The 16,395-nt window shown below is 53.7% G+C and overlaps 1 protein-coding gene across 5 annotated transcripts; it reads left to right on the top strand.

The window, feature by feature from the left end:
* The first annotated feature begins 18 nt into the window (after positions 1 to 18).
* C20H7orf26 (chromosome 20 C7orf26 homolog) lies at positions 19 to 13,800 on the top strand. 5 transcript variants are annotated; one of them, XR_004281844.1, is made up of 7 exons: positions 19 to 531; positions 1,010 to 1,231; positions 3,485 to 3,650; positions 7,280 to 7,804; positions 7,908 to 8,007; positions 8,771 to 8,810; positions 13,060 to 13,135. XR_004281844.1 is itself a non-coding variant. In XM_032327884.1 (6 exons), the coding sequence occupies exons 1-6, from the start codon at positions 340 to 342 to the stop codon at positions 13,259 to 13,261; spliced, it is 1,317 nt and encodes a 438-aa protein (XP_032183775.1). In that variant the 5' UTR covers positions 21 to 339; the 3' UTR covers positions 13,262 to 13,800. The 5 variants fall into 5 exon arrangements, 3 of the variants coding, with proteins under 3 accessions (XP_032183775.1, XP_032183774.1, XP_032183776.1); XR_004281845.1 differs by having other exon boundaries at positions 20 to 531; positions 7,903 to 8,007; XM_032327884.1 differs by lacking the exon at positions 7,908 to 8,007 and having other exon boundaries at positions 21 to 501; positions 13,060 to 13,800.
* Positions 13,801 to 16,395: the final 2,595 nt, after the last annotated feature.

The following is a 16,395-nucleotide window of genomic DNA, read 5'->3' as shown; positions in this document are numbered from 1 at the left end:
AGCCCTCGCGGCCGCCTGCGCTTGGCCCCTGCGGGCCGCCGTCGCCGCGCTCGGCATTCCGCCGCCGTTCGGCTCCGCGGCGACGGGCTCCCGCTGCCCTCGGTGGCGCCGCACTCGCACAGCCGGGAGCCCGCTGGCCGGCGGCGGCGGCGGCAGCGATGGCCCCCTGAGCGGGCCGGAGCGGGAGCGGCGGGCGGACGGGCGCCGGGGTCGGCGGGCGGAGGCCGGGTCGCGGCCTCTTTGTCTCGGCGGCGGCGGCGGCGGCGGCGGGCGCGCCCGCGGGGCCCGGGGCGGAAGTCCCGACGCGCTCCGGGCGCCCCGGGCCGCAGCGGCCGCACCATGAGCGACATCCGCCACTCGCTGCTGCGCCGCGACGCGCTGAGCGCCGCCAAGGAGGTGCTGTACCACCTGGACATCTACTTCAGCAGCCAGCTGCAGAGCGCGCCGCTGCCCATCGTGGACAAGGGCCCCGTGGAGCTGCTCGAGGAGTTCGTGTTCCAGGTGCCCAAGGAGCGCGGCGCGCAGCCCAAGGTGCGGCGGGCGGCCGCGAGAAGGAAACTCCCGCTTCTTTCCCGCCCCTCGCGGTGACAAGCCTTGGCCAACCACAGACCCTCTTCCCACCGGCGGCGCCGTTCTCGCCCCGGGCCGCGCTCCTTCGCAGCAGCCCCAGTCCACCTGCTCTGGCTTCCTGAGCATTGCTCGGCTGTGGGCCTGCTTGCCGGGCGTGCGACAGCCCGGTCTCGGCGGTGCTGCAGGAAGAGACGTTAAAGGCCTGTAATCGAGTCTCAGACCGCTGTAGGTCATCATCCCGAGGGCCCCAGGAGGATGTCGAATTCTGTATACTGACATTTCCCGGGATTAACAGAGTTCTTCCCCCTGGGACCCAGGCTTTAGAGGGGTGAACAGTTCCCAGGGGGAAAATAGGATATTTCCTGTTTTCTTACCGTATGGATTAGTGCGCACGTTAAAGCTAAGTTTCTTACCGCTTCTCTTGGATTTGTTTTTGCAGAGGTTGAATTCACTTCAGGAGCTCCAACTTCTTGAAATCATGTGCAATTATTTCCAGGAGCAAACCAAGGACTCTGTCCGGCAGATTATTTTCTCGTCCCTTTTCAGCCCCCAAGGGAACAAGGCTGATGACAGCCGGATGAGCTTGTTGGGAAAACTGGTCTCCATGGCTGTGGCTGTGTGTCGGATCCCAGTGTTGGAGTGTGCGGCTTCCTGGCTCCAGGTACTACCCGAGAAATAGCCTTCTCCAGAGAGGCTCTGAAGAGGAGTTTAGTACCCCTTAATTGGATTTTGGGAGAGGCATTTTCTGTGGGTTATCTCCTTGGTGTCACTGCCCTGTCTGCTAATACTCCACACCTACGGTTAGATACAGGTAGTACCCATTCCTAACAAAACTTGTTTGTAATGGTAAATGAATTTAAGAGAAAAAAAGAAAGTTCTTCATCTCCAGAATAAGCAAAATATCATTTTTCCTTGATTGAAAATGATATGGTAGGATTTTGAAAACAGCTATGCATAATGTGGCCTCAAAGATAGATTTTTTTTTTTCTAAAGTAAGTAAATTACACAGGTCAGTAAGCATGTGAATTGTTTCACCTTGTTGCAGGGTGACATTACAAAGATCCTGGCTCTTTTTTTTTAAAATTTTATTTTTATTTTTATTTATTTGAGAGAGAGACAGTGAGAGAGAGCATGAGCGAGGAGAAGGTCAGAGGGAGAAGCAGACTCCCCATGGAGCTGGGAGTCCGATGCGGGACTCGATCCCGTGACTCTGGGATCATGACCTGAGCCGAAGGCAGTCGTCCAACCAACTGAGCCACCCAGGCATCCCGATCCCGGCTCTTCTAATGGGTGTGGCACATGAGCCTTTTAGAATTTTTTTTTTTAAGATTATTTATTTATTTATTTGACAGAGATCACAACTAGGCAGAGAGACAGGCAGAGAGAGGGGGGAAGCAGGCTCCCCACTCAGCAGAGAGCCTGATGCGGGGCTCGATCCTAGGACCCTGGGATCATGACCTGAGCTGAAGGCAGAGGCTTTAACCCACTGAGCCACGCAGGCGCCCCTAGAATGTTTTTAAATATCAAACAATATCAATAGATTTGGTGTTAGATGGTATTTTGAAAGATTCATTTTGTTTTGCTTTTGTTGCTCAGAGTCTTTCAAAAATTGATAATCCACGTAGAGTAATTGTTAACTCAGAATTGAGATTAACATGATTCTCAGCTAAGCTAAAAGAATTTACCATGTTCAGTTTCACAAACCTGCTTCATTCTCAAGTACTTGAAGCCTTTGGTGTTGGGTTTGTTTCTCCAGTTTATGTAGATGTTTTCCTTGAAATCTGTTTATCCTCAAAATTTGGCTAGAAGAAAATATACTGTTCTCTGTGGCACCCAGGTAAGTCTCAGTGGAATCCGTACCTTAATTGTCACCAGGCTGGTTTCTGGGCCATCTGAATCGATCACGTGTGTTGTATTTAATATCACAGTTACCTCTGTCCCTTCATCAATCACCTAGTGAAGTCAGGCTTCGCATCTTCTAATTCATCACGTAATTTCTCATTTCTCCTGATGCTGTCGCGCTGGCTTTCTGGCAAAGCAAAAGCAGATGTCAGTGACAGGAAAGGGTCCTAGTGATTTGAGCCAAGATTTGCCACGCTGGGGCGAGGGGCTGCAGCTTCCCATTGGGGAAGGCGGGATGGTTGGTTTGAGGTGGTGGGGGCAGAGTTCAGCCCGAGGGAACAATCTGGCTTGCTTTCTCCTTGTGGTTCTCCCCACCCTGCACCTCCCTGTAGGCCACATCGGTGCCCTGGACCTGGAGCGTCCTGAGCAGCCGTGGAATGTGGCAGGAGCTACAGATTGGCCTCTGATGAGGGTGGGGGAGGGAAAAAGCAGCGGAGGGTGCTGATAGAGAATTTGAGAGTATCACAGAAACCTGTAAGAGTAGGACCACGCTGCTCCAGAATCACAGGGGCAATCCCAGACTCTCCATGAGCTCTTTAAAGTGGTAACACCTGCTCATTTTTGTCTTTGGAGCCTCACCTGGAGGGTCACAAAAGTTGTCATTTCCTCACCTGAAGTCGCAAGTTACCTTTCCTAAGTGAACTTCAGAGCAAGTCAGCAGGCCTTTCTCGTAAAGGGCAGGATGGTCCATGCTTTAAGTTCTGCGGATCATATAGTCCGTCACAAGCAGTCCCCTCTGCCCGTGCCGGGTAGGGAGCAGCCTTACACAGTCAGCAAACAGCCAAGCTGATGCATGTATCAGTAGAAGTTGCTTTGCAAAAAAACAGGTGGCAGGGTGGATTGGGCCTGTGGCCTTGGGTTTGCCTCGACCTGGCTTCCGAGTGAACTCTGAACATCTTTTTCGCCTGTTGGGAGCGGTGCCGCCAGCGCTGGTGGTCTCCTCCACGCGTACAGCTTTGTCACCCGTGACCTCATGACGCCTGTAGTTACATGCACTGTGGCTTCTTTCCAGAGGACGCCTGTGGTCTACTGCGTGAGGTTAGCCAGGGCCCTCGTGGATGACTACTGCTGTCTGGTGCCGGGATCCGTGCAGACGCTGAAGCAGATCCTCAGCGCCAGCCCTCGCTTCTGCTGCCAGCTCATTACCTCCGTCACCGCGCTCTATGACCTGTCATCAGGTAAACTCTAAACAGGCCGCTGAGGTCGCTCAGGTGACTGCCACTCTTCTTCCCACCGAACACCCAGGCGGAAAGCCCGGTGGATGCTCTGGCCTTTTGTTTTTTCTCTGAAATGTGTGTTTTCTTTTAGGCTGAAAGGGAAAGGAAGGGACCGCCTGGACTTCTGGAATTTGCCAGCGGGAAGCTTTCCTTAGTGCCTCCCACTCGGCTGACTCAGGGACCGTCCCGAGTGGCAGGCAGCCTGCAAATGCTGGCGTCTGATGTCTGGGGAAGACGTGGCTTTCTCCCCAGACGTGATTTTCTTTTTTTTTTTTTTTTTAATCCCTCAGTTTTTATTTTGGAAAATAGCAACACTTCAGGAAGGTAGTGAGACTATTAGAAGTTGCGAGACTCTCACCTAGATTTCAGCCCCTGTTAACACGTGCCATGGGCTTTCTTGCCCTTCCTCTCTTACACACACATTCCAGAATATTTGGTTTTCCTGAACTTTCAAGAGTTTGTTAACAACATCACATACCAAGTACTTCAGCGTGTATCTGTCCCCCGAGAACGAGAGCTTTCCCTTACGTAACCCTGGTACCGTTATCTTGGAGCCTGAGAAATTAAACATCGAGGGAATTCTATTATTTCTTACATAGCCTGTCTTCAGCTTCCTTAATTGTCTCAATAATGTCTCTTAGAGCCTTTTTCCTCCCTTGCTTCGAAAGGTCAGGAGAGCTCAGGATCCCTTCAGGGATCATACGTTACAGAGTTGTCATGTCCCTCTGATCTTTTTAAGTCTTGAACAGATGAAGCATTTAAAAAAAAAATCTCTTAGGACATCGATGTTTTTTGAAGAGCCCGGGCCTGTTGTTTTTCAGAGTATCTCTCGATTTAGATTGATCAGACTGTTTCCGTATGCAGGGTTCAAGTTCAACATTTTTGGCAACAACCCTGCCTAGGCGATGATGTGTCCCGGGCATATGGCGCCAGGAGGCACGCATGTCACTTCCACCGTGGTGATGTTTTTGAGGCTTTCTTGGGAAGATGCCAGGTGAAGTCCTCAGGGCAGCCAGCAGATGGCATTTGGCTTCGGCTGGGAGGGGCCCGTGTCCTCTGCCCCCTGTCCCCGTCCTGAGCATCACAGCCCTCTGGTCCGATCACTTTATACAGCTCTGAATAAAGAAAACCAGTACAGGTTGACCAGCTCTGTCTGAATTAGAGCAGGAGTCGCAGGCCTACGTTCACTAGGCTCTGCTGCTTACTCGCCTCCCGCAGGGGTGGGTTCCGGGGAACATGGATTGACCGGGCTTTGCGGAACAGCGCATCCTTTCACATCTGTGTGCCCGTGTGAGCCCCACGGCCCATGCGGCCCCTGGGGAAGTTTCGGGCCTCACCGCGGTGAGCGCTTTTTCTGCAGAGTCGGACTCAAAGCCCACTCTTCTGTTTCAGGTTCCTCCTCCTCTGCTTTGGGGGTTGACAGCGTCTTATCTCAGTCTGATAGCGAAACCAGCTGCTGGGGAGCCCTCAGCAGCCCTTCCGTTTGTGTTCAGTCCAGCAGCTCCGGGATCATGGTTGATTCTCCTTTTATTTCTACCTTTCCCCGCCATGCTGTTCAGTTTTTTTAGTTCTCTTAGGAACGTTTGTGTGGACAGAGTGCGAACACGGAATTGTGTATCACAGTCACAAGTACTTTCAAACTGTTTCTGTCCCAGCAACATGCCCCTGGGCTGGGAGGCAGATGTTGTGAGCGGTGGGTGCCCTGCTGTTAGAGTGAGCCCGTTCCCTGGCGCTCTCCTGCAAAGGCTTTCTCAGAGCTGTTCTTAGCTGGGAACAGTAGCAGGCCCTCTGGTTTCCTGTAGAAAAGGTTTCCTTAAACCCACTGTACTGCACCACGGTTTCATTTCCAAGCCATCGGTTATTCCAGACCTTCAAGGACCAGAACTGCCCTTAACACTGGGGACATATTAGACAGCGCACAAAAGGCGGTCATGTTCAGAGCATACCGCCAGTGTTCTGGAATGGAGATGAGGCGCGGTATTTTTCTCTTAAGCCCCTTTGCCCGTCTGATGTGTCAGGGATGTGATTTCATGACCACGTCATGGAGGTATGACAGACATACCAAAAGCTTTGCATCTTTAACATGTCCAGCTTGGTGAGTTAGGAGGTGGGGAGGTCACCAGGCACCTGGTGGGGGCTGTAGAGGCGGAGCTGGATTCTGCAGTCAGGATGGTGACTAATGCTGCTCTTGGGGGCCTCTGGTGACGGGAGAGCCCTCCTGGGGACTCTGTGCCTTCAAAACCACAAGACAGAAGCAGCTCACCTCAGGAGACAGGACCTCCTCTTACCTGAATGGTGCAGAGACTTGGGTCACACGCTCCCTGGGCACCAGACACACACAGCTTCGGGCTCTTGGAGACGCCTCCACTTAGATGGGGGTGGGTGCTGGACAGGGTGGTCTGCTGGACGCGTGTATGAGACTGGCATTTCTCATGCACAAACCTCTCCGGGGGGCTCGAGGGGCCAGACATGGGCTCCCCCAACATTTATTTTGCCAAGTGAGAACCACAGGGGACAGTGGTTACCTACCGTTGTCCTCATTTATAGCAGAAGGGCAGGGCACAGTCGAACTCCCAGTCAGGAGGTCGACATGATCTCAAGTGGGAAAGAGCCATGTCTCTGGAGAAAGAGGATCCTCTGCCCACACGTGTCCCACTCGCCCTGCACTCCTCTCTCGTGCTTGTCTCTGGCCTCGGCATCCCGGAAGGGGACCCATCTTAGCTCTCCGTGAGCTGGGGGCCGCACCGCCCCAGAGACAGAAGGGCGGGGACCCAGTCCCACACTCACAGATACCTTCTGGGCGTTGTGTGCCAGGCCCGGGGTGGGCAGTGCAGCCGGGCGGTCGAGAGCCAGACCCTCTGGGGTCACGTCTGGGCCCACCACACACTTTTCGCGAGTCCTGGGAGAGAGACTTAATATCACTGCGCCTCCTGCCTCTGATAACAGGCGGTTGTTGGTGGATTGAGTTGATCTGTGGAAAGGATTTAGACCAGTGCCTGGCTCATAGACCCCCAAAAAACGGCAACACTTGCTTTGTAGAAAGTGCCACGTAGAGGAGGTCAGGCTCTGCTTAGACAAAGATTCCACATCTGCGGCTGGGATGGCTCTTGGCCACCAGCTGAACATCCGACCGCACCCTGAGCTGCTCTATGAAGGCCACCGCAGCCGTCACTGGGCCACAGAGGCGACACCAGCAGAGGGACAGACACTATGGGAAGGGCTGAGCTGTGGTGGCAGTTTGGGACATAAAAAGTGTGGGAATTTATTTAAATTGACCCAGGGGACAAACTTCAAAGTTTGGTGGAGTCCTAGAGAATTGTTTATTTAACAAATATGTTTTTAAGCCCTACTGTGGCCAGACAGTCGTGGCCCTGGGGAGAATCCCCAACTAAGACAGGAGTCCCAGCCCTCATGAAGCCGATGTTCTCGGAAAGGGGACAGAAAATAAACAGCACATGGTCTGAATGTCGGGAGCTGGGTACCATGCTGGTAGGGGGCCCATCTCCCCAGCCGCCGCAAGTGTTAGGGTTAGGGTAAGTGGCGTCACCAGGGCTGCAAACCCATGTGACTTAAAGTGTCTTTGTTGGCAGATGACCTCATCCCACCATTGGACTTGCTTGAAATGATTGTCGGCTGGATTTTCGAGGACCCGAGGTTGATTCTCATCACTTTTTTAAATACTCCGATTGCGGCCAATCTCCCGATAGGATTTTTAGAGCTCACCCCGCTCACTGGGTTGATCCGCTGGTGCGTGAAGGCCCCCCTGGCTTACAAAAGGAAGAAGAAGCCCTCCCTGTCTAACGGCCACGTCCCGACCAAGGTTACGAAGGACTCAGGAGGGATGGACAGAGACTCCCACCTGTTGTACTCGAAACTCCACCTCAGTGTCCTGCAGGTCCTCATGATGTTGCCAGTGCACTTAACCGAGAAGAATCTCTACGGCCGCATGGGCCTCATCCTGTTTGACCACATGGTCCCGCTGGTAGAGGAGATCAACAGGTTGGCAGATGAACTGAACCCCCTGAACGCCTCCCAGGAGATCGAGCTCTCGCTGGACCGACTGGCACAGGCCCTGCAGGTGGCCATGGCCTCCGGGGCGCTGCTGTGTACGAGAGGTGGGTGACTCCCTGGCCCCGGGCCCTCCTGAAGGAAAGCACGGGTTCCGGGACGAGTAACTCGTCTCTGCTTTTTTTTACGATCTCTTTCCTCTTAGCACAGGGGACTGGGGTGAAGTCGCAGAGCGGACCCAGGTAGAATGCTGGCCGTGACGTCTGTGCGTCTCCTGGCTGCTTTGCCCAGGACTGGGGACTCCTCCAGAGTGAGGATGTCACCTTCTTTCCTCGTAGAGAACCTTATCTTTTTTTAAAGATTTTATTTATTCATTTGACAGACAGAGATCACAAGTAGGCAGAGAGGCAGACAGACAGAGAGGAAGGGAAACAGGCTTCCTGCTGAGCAGAGAGCCCGATGCGGGGCTCAATCCCAGGACCCTGAGATCATGACCTGAGCCGAAGGCAGAGGCTTTAACCTACTGAGCCACCCAGGCACCCCTAGAGAACCTTATCTTTTCCTGTAGCCCCGTTTTTATTGAGGCATAAGTTTCATACAGCACAGTGCCCAGGTTCAAGGACAGGAAGCATCCCCAGCACCTGTTTCTGGGTCCGTGATTCTCCTATACTTCAGTGCTGGAAGGCTCCCAGTGTCTGATAAACACCTGTGCTGGTTTAGGGACTGTGCACTGGCAGGCATTGCCTCTGGCCCCAAGCAGCGTCACTGTGGTGCGGTTCCCACCGCGCCTGGGGCATCTGATCCACTCTGCAAGAGCCCTGCCTCCAGGCCCTTTCCCAGCTACCTGACAAATGACCAATAGACCTGCTCGCCTTCTTGAGTCACGTATTCAGTCTGGGGCCTAGTTGTTAAAGCAAGAATCAAAAGAAGAAAGAGCGCAGTTTCTAAGCGATGCTAGGAAGTTGCAGTTAAGACACAACTGCTGTCCAGCCAGCATCCTTGAAAAGATCTCAGTGACAGTTTCCCCTTGTTGTCTCCAGTCTGTTCCTGATTTTGTGTCTCCTTGATTTCAGATGACCTGAGAACTTTGTGCTCCAGGCTGCCCCATAATAAGTAAGTGTTCTCGAAGGCATTGGCCTGCGGTGGGGTGGGGTGGGGTGGGGCTCTTGTCCTGGCCTCCTCGGGGAGAGTGGGCTGCAGGGTCTGAAGCTTCTGTATGTCAGGAGCCCCCTCGGGACCTGACGGGGGATAAGATAGCATGACCCACAGGAGAGAAAGCCCAAGTGAAGCGTACATCGAAGAGGTGTGGCCATCCTGTCCAGGGGTCCGGGGAAGAAACCAGACCCAGGTCGGAGTCATTGACCGCTCGCTAAGTTAGCATTTGTGGTTCGTGGTGACTTTGACATTTGTGCATGCACACGGCCCGTGACAGTGTGGGTGGCGCAGCCCTGTGGAAAAAAACCCCTCAGAACCATGGCCCAGGGGCACCGCATGTCATTTTAGGCTTTGTCGCTGGGTGGCAGCACTGAGTGGCTTCTGAGTGTGATTGTCCCTGGTTTTCTCCGAGGCTGTGGCAATTTCTTCACCTGTCTCGGAGCCTCTCTTTCCTCCCTGGTAAAGCTGGGGGGATGATGCGCCTGTGTCAGAGAGTCGTAGTGAAGACTAAATGCGGCGCTGTGTGTCAGCTCCTGGCCTGTTTGTAAGTGGCACTTATTGTCATCATTTGGGAGAAGCCCTGCGAATAGTGGGGGAAGAGCAGGGCTGTGGGGTCACACGGCTCCTGGGGAGAGGTCCAGGCTGGCGTCTTGCTCTCTGTGTGACCCTGAGCGGTTTCCTGGACTTGCACTGCCTTTGTAAAATCGAGAAAATAATCGTTCCTGTCTCCTGTCCCCCTGCCACTCCTGCCTGCTAGGATTTTTGTGAGGATTAGAGTGAAAACACAGAAAGCCCTCCGAACAGCATTCTTGTCTTCTTGCGTATCTAAGAAGCAGCAGCTGCTGGTCCACTTACTGTTGTCATGACGTCGGAATGTCCCTTCCTCTGATTAATTTCACGGACTCTAAGAAGCAAAAGCTGTGTGTGTGAGAACGTTTCAGGCAAATGCAGAATCATCAGTAGCAAAATACCAGAGGCAACCTCCCCGGTGGGAAGCATGGGGATACTTAGTAACTTAGGAGAGATACATCTGAGGGACAGAAATTATGTATCCACTCCAGAGAGTAACTGTGGCCACTAAGTGAGGGAGAGCTTGTAGCTGAGCACACAGCTCCCTCCTGGTGTGCACAGGGACAGAAGCCAACGGAGTGAAGTTCGTAGGATGACCAACATCCTCCTTTCTGCAGAGGCTCGCGTTGGCCTTTATCGGCTAGGGCTCCGGGGCCGGTGGTCTCGGACAGCGGACAGAGGGCAAGCCCGCCCGCCAGGCCCCCTGTGGGGTGGGTGCTCACAGCTGCCCAGGGCTGGGAGTCTGAGCACGGATGACAGGCTGACCACAGGCATCACCTAGGGCCAGAGGAGTGGCCAGGAGCCGGCTCACAAGCTGACGGCGACAGTAGTCGTGGCCCGAGGACTGTGCGCTCCTGTGCGGTTGGAGATCTTGGTGCCAAGGCCTTGCGGCTTTGGCAGGTGTCTGGGCCGAGGCGGAAACCAAGTGGGTAGAGTGTGTGGGTCCTGGAGGAACAGAATGGGCCGCTTGGCATATTTTGTCAGCAGAATGGACAGCTTGCCCAGAGAGCCACCTGCCCCTTAGGAGCCCACAATGTTCCTTTCTTTCTTTTTCCCCTGGCATCTGAGGACATCATTACTGAGTTGGCAATTTTGTGCTCCTCCTGCAATAATCTCTCCGTACTGTTTCCTGTCTCTCTGCACAGCTGTTATCTAATGTGTTGGGTTTCAGGCCATTAGAGCAGGGACAGGGTCTAAATCCTTTCTCGTCTTAGCATTGTGACCAGGGGTCCCCCATTGGAATCCCAGGGAAACGTCTTCACAGCCTGTGCTGGGCCCCATCCTGAGTCATATGGCCCAAAACCCACCCTCCCAGGGGCAGCCTGGCAGCTACGCGGGGAAAGACAGGACACAGAGCCACTTGGAAAACTTCTTTGACTTTTGATAGTAATCTCTTTTCTGTTAATTTTTTTTCTGAATCGACTGGAAACTTCTTTTTTTTTTTTTTAAGGTTTTATTTGTTTATTTGATGGAAAGAGAGAGTGAGAGGGAACACAGCAGGGGGAGAGGAAGAGGGAGAAGCAGGCTCCCTGCTGATCGGGGAGCCCAACACGGGACTCTGCCCCAGGACCTGAGATCATGATCTGAGCCAAAGACGGATGCTTAATGACAGCCACCCGGGCACCCCTAGACTGGAAACTTCTTGAAACCCCTTTTATCTCTGGCAGGGTGTGCAGATTCAACCGAGCATATGACTTAAATTTTGCTTTTGTAATGCTTCTTAGATTTGTTTCTGTGTTTGCTTATTTGGAGTGACTTTCTCACTGTGAGTTATTTAAAAAAAAAAAATATGTGGTAACATAAATGAAAAGGTGCTCCGGGGGCGCCTGGGTGGTTCGTTGGTTAAACCTCTGCCTTCGGCTCAGGTCATGATCCCAGGGTCCTGGGAGCGAGCCCCACATCAGGCTCCCTGCTCAGTCGGAAGCTTGCTTCTCCCTTTCCCTCTGCTGCTGCCCCTGCTTCTGCTCTCAATCTCTCTCTCTGTCAAATAAATAAACAAAATCTTTCTAAAAAAATGTAAAAGAAAAGGGGCTCCAAAGAGCTTTAGGCCACTAGAAGGCACCAACTTTCTTCATGCCTTGGGTTTACTTTCTGAGCTCCTCCTGTGGGCTCTGAGCACCAGACTTTATCTTCAGGGGTGGGAGAGGTGAGGGTCAGTCTGCAGAAGACTTAGCCCCCACTGCCAGAGTTCCAGGTAGGTGGCGGCCGGTGGCCAGGGCAAAGTGGCCTGGGGTTGTTCCTGGACAAGGCAGGGTCGTGTGCAGGGAAGGTGTGGCCTGGTGGGATGAGGAAGTCCTCAGGGTGAATGATGGGTGTGAACAGGACCGGGCAGGCAGATTTGGTGCTGTGGCGAGAGTGACTTAGACGCTGCAGAGACACAGAAGCCAGCCAGAGCCACGGCCCTGGGTTGTGGCTGGAGAGCAAGCGTAGTCTGTCCATCTGCAGGGGAGAAAGGGAAGAGGCGGGGCTGGGAAAGGAGGCCTCTGTCCTGAAGAGGAGAGGGCCCAAGAAGTTTCTCCGATTAGGGCATGATTGGGTATTCGGGGTTGGCCGCAGGAAGTAGGCCCGCTAAGGCCTGCGAAGCGCGTGGCGCTGGGAGGCTTAGGAATCTTTGCTGATCTTGCTGGGAGGAAATGTGGGATTGGCGAGGAGGGGGCCAGGCAGAGGGAACTCTTCAGGGAGTTTTAGAAGGGACCAATATTGGAAACTGAAAGGGATTCCAGGAGGAGGGTGGAGGCCATGGGTGTCCTGAGCCACGGAGCGCAGAGAACAGGCCTGTGGAGGCACGTGGCACCTAGGGCTTGGGTGGTCATGGGTGGGAGTTGGCAAAGGGGTGACTTGGGTCCTCCCGCGGAGACCCTGGGTGTGATGCGTAGGGCTGGAGAGTGACTGCAGAAGGCTCTCCCGGAAGGGAAGGAGCCGGTAAGCAGGAGGGTTGGGAGCTCCGCAGAGAGGGAGTGGAAGGGTGGCCCCTAAAGCTGGGAAAGGGCCGGGTCCAGGCCTGGGCCATCCCGAGGGCAGGGCCTACACCCTGCTTACGTGTGAGCCCCGGAAAGGCCCGTGTTCATGTGTTGTGCCTGGAATTCATTTGGGACTCAGTCATTACGAGTGACATTGGGCGCCCTGTGGCCTGCCATCCTGCTTGCTGCCCTGCCTTGGTCATAACCCTCTTAAGTATAGGTGATTGGGCCTGAGCCGGTCCAGGCCCCAGACACCGAGCCTGTGCCCAGAGCTTCCGTGGACTGCAGCCCTGTCCCTGCCTCGCCTTGGGCACCTGCCCTGTGGTTTCCTCAGTTCCCTCTGAATTGTCGCCTGCAGGATCCTGCTTTTCCTACTGCCAGCCCTTCCCCTCTCCTCTGTCTCGGGCCGGTCTCAATCTGGCCACCTCCAGGTCACCTCCTTCTGCTCCAACCCCCACTCCCTACCCCAGCCATAAGCCACCCCCATCTGTCCTGAGTTGACATGTTCCCCCTCTGGAAACTTCCACGTGCTGTGCCTGCGTTTGGTGCATCTCCCAGTGCGTGTGTGGGGCCACCACCGTGCCCAGGCCCTCTCCCCCTTCCGGGGGCCGCCGCGTCCATGAGGGGACAGGCCAGCCCGACCGCCGTGTCCCTAACCCCTGTTCTTGTCTTCACAGCCTGCTCCAGCTGGTGATCTCGGGCCCGGTGCAGCAGGCGCCCCACGCAGCGCTGCCCCCCGGCTTCTACCCTCACATCCACACGCCCCCGCTGGGCTACGGGGCCGTGCCGGCCCACCCCGCCGCCCACCCTGCCCTGCCCGCACACCCGGGGCACACGTTCATGTCGGGCATGACCTTCCCGTTCAGGCCCATCCGCTAGGCCGGCCCCGGTGCCACCGAGGGGCAGTGTGCCTTCCGCCCGGGCCGGAGGAAGCCTTCCAGAGAAAGGGGGAGCCACCCCCTCGAAGAGGACCTTTTCGGGCAGCCGGTGGCCCCTCATCCCCAGCAGGACTGTCTTGGTGCGGGCGTTACGCGGCATTGCAGTCCAGGGGGCCTTCTGCCAGGTCACGTTCAAGTCCGGATGGGACGTGTGGAAGGAAGGACGCAGCGCGCGCCCAGCCGTGTGGGCGTCCTGCGGAGACGCCCATTCTTGGAGCCGGTGTCCGTGGGTCGTTTCAGATGCGCGGGGAGCCCATACTGCCCCGAGCACGGCTGTGATGAGCAGCATTTGCAGGTCCCGCTGGTGTCTCTGCGTGTGAGTGGGACGGGTCCCTGGGAGCTCTGTGAGCTCGAAGCTGGGCCCCGGCGCGGGCCGGGCAGGGAACCGGGCAGGGGGCCCCAGCCCAGGAGCTCCTCTGTTTTATTGAGGTCTAAATTTTCCTTTCATATGTTCAAATAAATTTTTTCTAAACAGTTGTATAGACTTGATGGACTATTTTTACACCATAGTCGGTGTGAGCGGCAGTGGTTTCCTTGTGGGTCTGCAGTGATGGGGTAAGAGGTTGGAATATAATTTGAGGCACCTCTTATAGAAGCACCGCCGACCTCGTCCCCGCCACCCTGCCGGCCCCCAGGAGTCTGTCTCCTTCCCTCTGTGCAGTGGAAGCTCTCTGCTTTGAGTTCTCATTTCCTAGTTCTGGGAAGGCACAATGCCTGTAGCGATGACACGGGACCCCCTTGGGCTGGAAGTGACGCAGGAGAGACACTTAGAGTCAACAGTGAGCAATGAGGGGCTGAGATGAACTTGGGGGGATGAAATTAGCCTTGTGGTTTGTCTACCCTACTGTTCCCGGCCAAACACCGTGACCCAGCCTGCCTCATGCCGGAGCACGAGCTGATACACCTGCCGTGTAGGGGCCATCCTTGCTTGGAAAGGGTCCCAACCACGCCTGCTTTCTCAGCAACGTAAGACTGGCTTCTTTGGGCCCCTGCAGTGCTCAGCCGGGGTCCCAGAGCGGCAGTGGGTCCAGTGGGAAGGAACCCGCCGGCAAGCCAGCCTCCCAGGAATCCGGTTTTAAGCTCCTTCTGAGAGCCACAAACTAGAAAGGAAATTGCCCTTACCTTGACTTTGACTTCATTATTCTTGGTTGATTGTGTTCCATGTTGGTGTGTTTATCTGCTGAGGTCGGTTCAGGAACTAACGTAAAAAAGTAAAAATAAATATCGGCGTAAATGTCTTGGTGGGACACACCCATGAGACCGAGGAGATGAGCGCTTGGCTGGTGCGCGCTGTTCAGCTCCGGTGCCCAGTGTTTCTGGAAACCATGGAAAAGAAGCCCTCCTGTTGCTGTGCCATTAGGGGAGGTCTGTGAGCATGGCTCGGTCCAAGAAAGAGGCATCCACCAAATTTCCAGGGCCCAGTTAGGGCTTAGTTCGTCTTAGACCCAAGGTGGTTTTCGCCTTGAATGACTGGGGGAACAGACAAGGGGAGGGGCAGACTACGGAGGGGAGGGGAGGGGGAGGAGGAAGGAAAAATGGAGGCAATAGAGCTCCTGGAGCCCTCCACTTCCTCTGGGGGTGTTTCTAGTAGTGCGTAACTAATTAAGTCAACTTTTTAAAAAGATGGGTGTATGTGGACTGTTAGACCTTTACCAATTCTTGCCTTTCCACCTATTAACTATAAGAAGTAGTTCCTATTTACTAACTAAGTGCCAGGCTCTTCCTAATGAGTATTTTACACACATAAAAAATTTGTGTAGGGGTGCCTGAGTGGCTCAGTGGGTTAAAGCCTCTGCCTTCAGCTCAGGTCATGATCCCAGGGTCCTGGGATCGAGCTCTGAATCGGGTTCTCTGGTTAGCAGGGAGCCTGCTTTCTCCTCTCTCTCTGCCTGCCTCTCTGCCTACTTGTGATCTCTGTCAAATAAATAAATAAGACCTTTAAAAAAAAACCTTAAAAAAATTTGTATATGAGGAGGGGCGCCTGGGTGGCTCAGTGGGTTAAGCCGCTGCCTTCGGCTCAGGTCATGGTCTCAGGGTCCTGGGATCGAGTCCCGCATCGGGCTCTCTGCTCAGCAGGGAGCCTGCTTCCCTTCCTCTCTCTCTCTCTCTGCCTGCCTCTCTCTCCATCTACTTGTGATCTCTGTCTGTCAAATAAATAAATAAATAAAATCTTTAAAAAAAAAATTTGTATATGAGGAAAATATGTGCAGAGTATAAAATGAAGTATATACCTATATAGAATGTATCAAAAATGCATATTAATCAAAAGACATCCCAATAGGGATGCCTGGGGGGCTCAGTCATTAAGTGTCTGACTTTGGCTTGGGTCATGATCCCAGGGTCCTGGATTCAACCCCCCGCATCAGGTTCCCAGCTTAGCAGGAGGCCTGCTTCTCCCTCTCCCACTCTCCCTGCTTGTGTTCCCTCTCTCACTGTGTCTCTCTCTGTCAAATAAATAAAATCTTTAAAAAAAAAAAAAGACATCCCAATAAAAAAAATGAGTGTAGGACATGAACAGATACATCATAAAAAACCCAAACTACCCATTAAAAAAAAAAAAAAGATTCTAAAACTGGTAACCAGGGAAATACAAATTAAAAAGAGATACAAATTTTAAAAAGATGCCATGTTTTCCATTTATCCATTAGACTGGCAAAACAGAAAGTAACTAATGGCCTGAAGAAACAACGATCACACTGTTTATGTAGATAACTGGTTTAGCCACTCTGGAGAAATGAAGAAATAAAATGGCCCTATGGCCCAGCAAGCCCAGAGTGTTCACGGACGTTGATGGCAGTATTGTTTTTTAAGTAACAGTTCTATAAAGAGAGAACTCACTCACCCAATTCACTCATTTCAAGAGCACGTTTTGGTGGTTGCAGAATATTTACAGAGTCGTGCAAACCAACATCACCACTTTCTGTTCTAGAACATTTCATCACCCCCCAAAAGAAATCCTGTGCCCTCTAGCACCCTCCCCCACCGCCGTACCCCCCTGCCAACCTGTCTACTTTCTGTCTCTCTGGACTTGCCTGTTCTGAATGTCTTGTGTAAATTGAATCCTACAGACGTGGT

This window comes from Mustela erminea, chromosome 20, assembly GCF_009829155.1.
Source record: "Mustela erminea isolate mMusErm1 chromosome 20, mMusErm1.Pri, whole genome shotgun sequence".
Taxonomy (NCBI): domain Eukaryota; kingdom Metazoa; phylum Chordata; class Mammalia; order Carnivora; family Mustelidae; genus Mustela; species Mustela erminea.
Note: the sequence above shows the minus strand (reverse complement) of the source record. Positions and strands in the feature narration are given on the sequence as shown.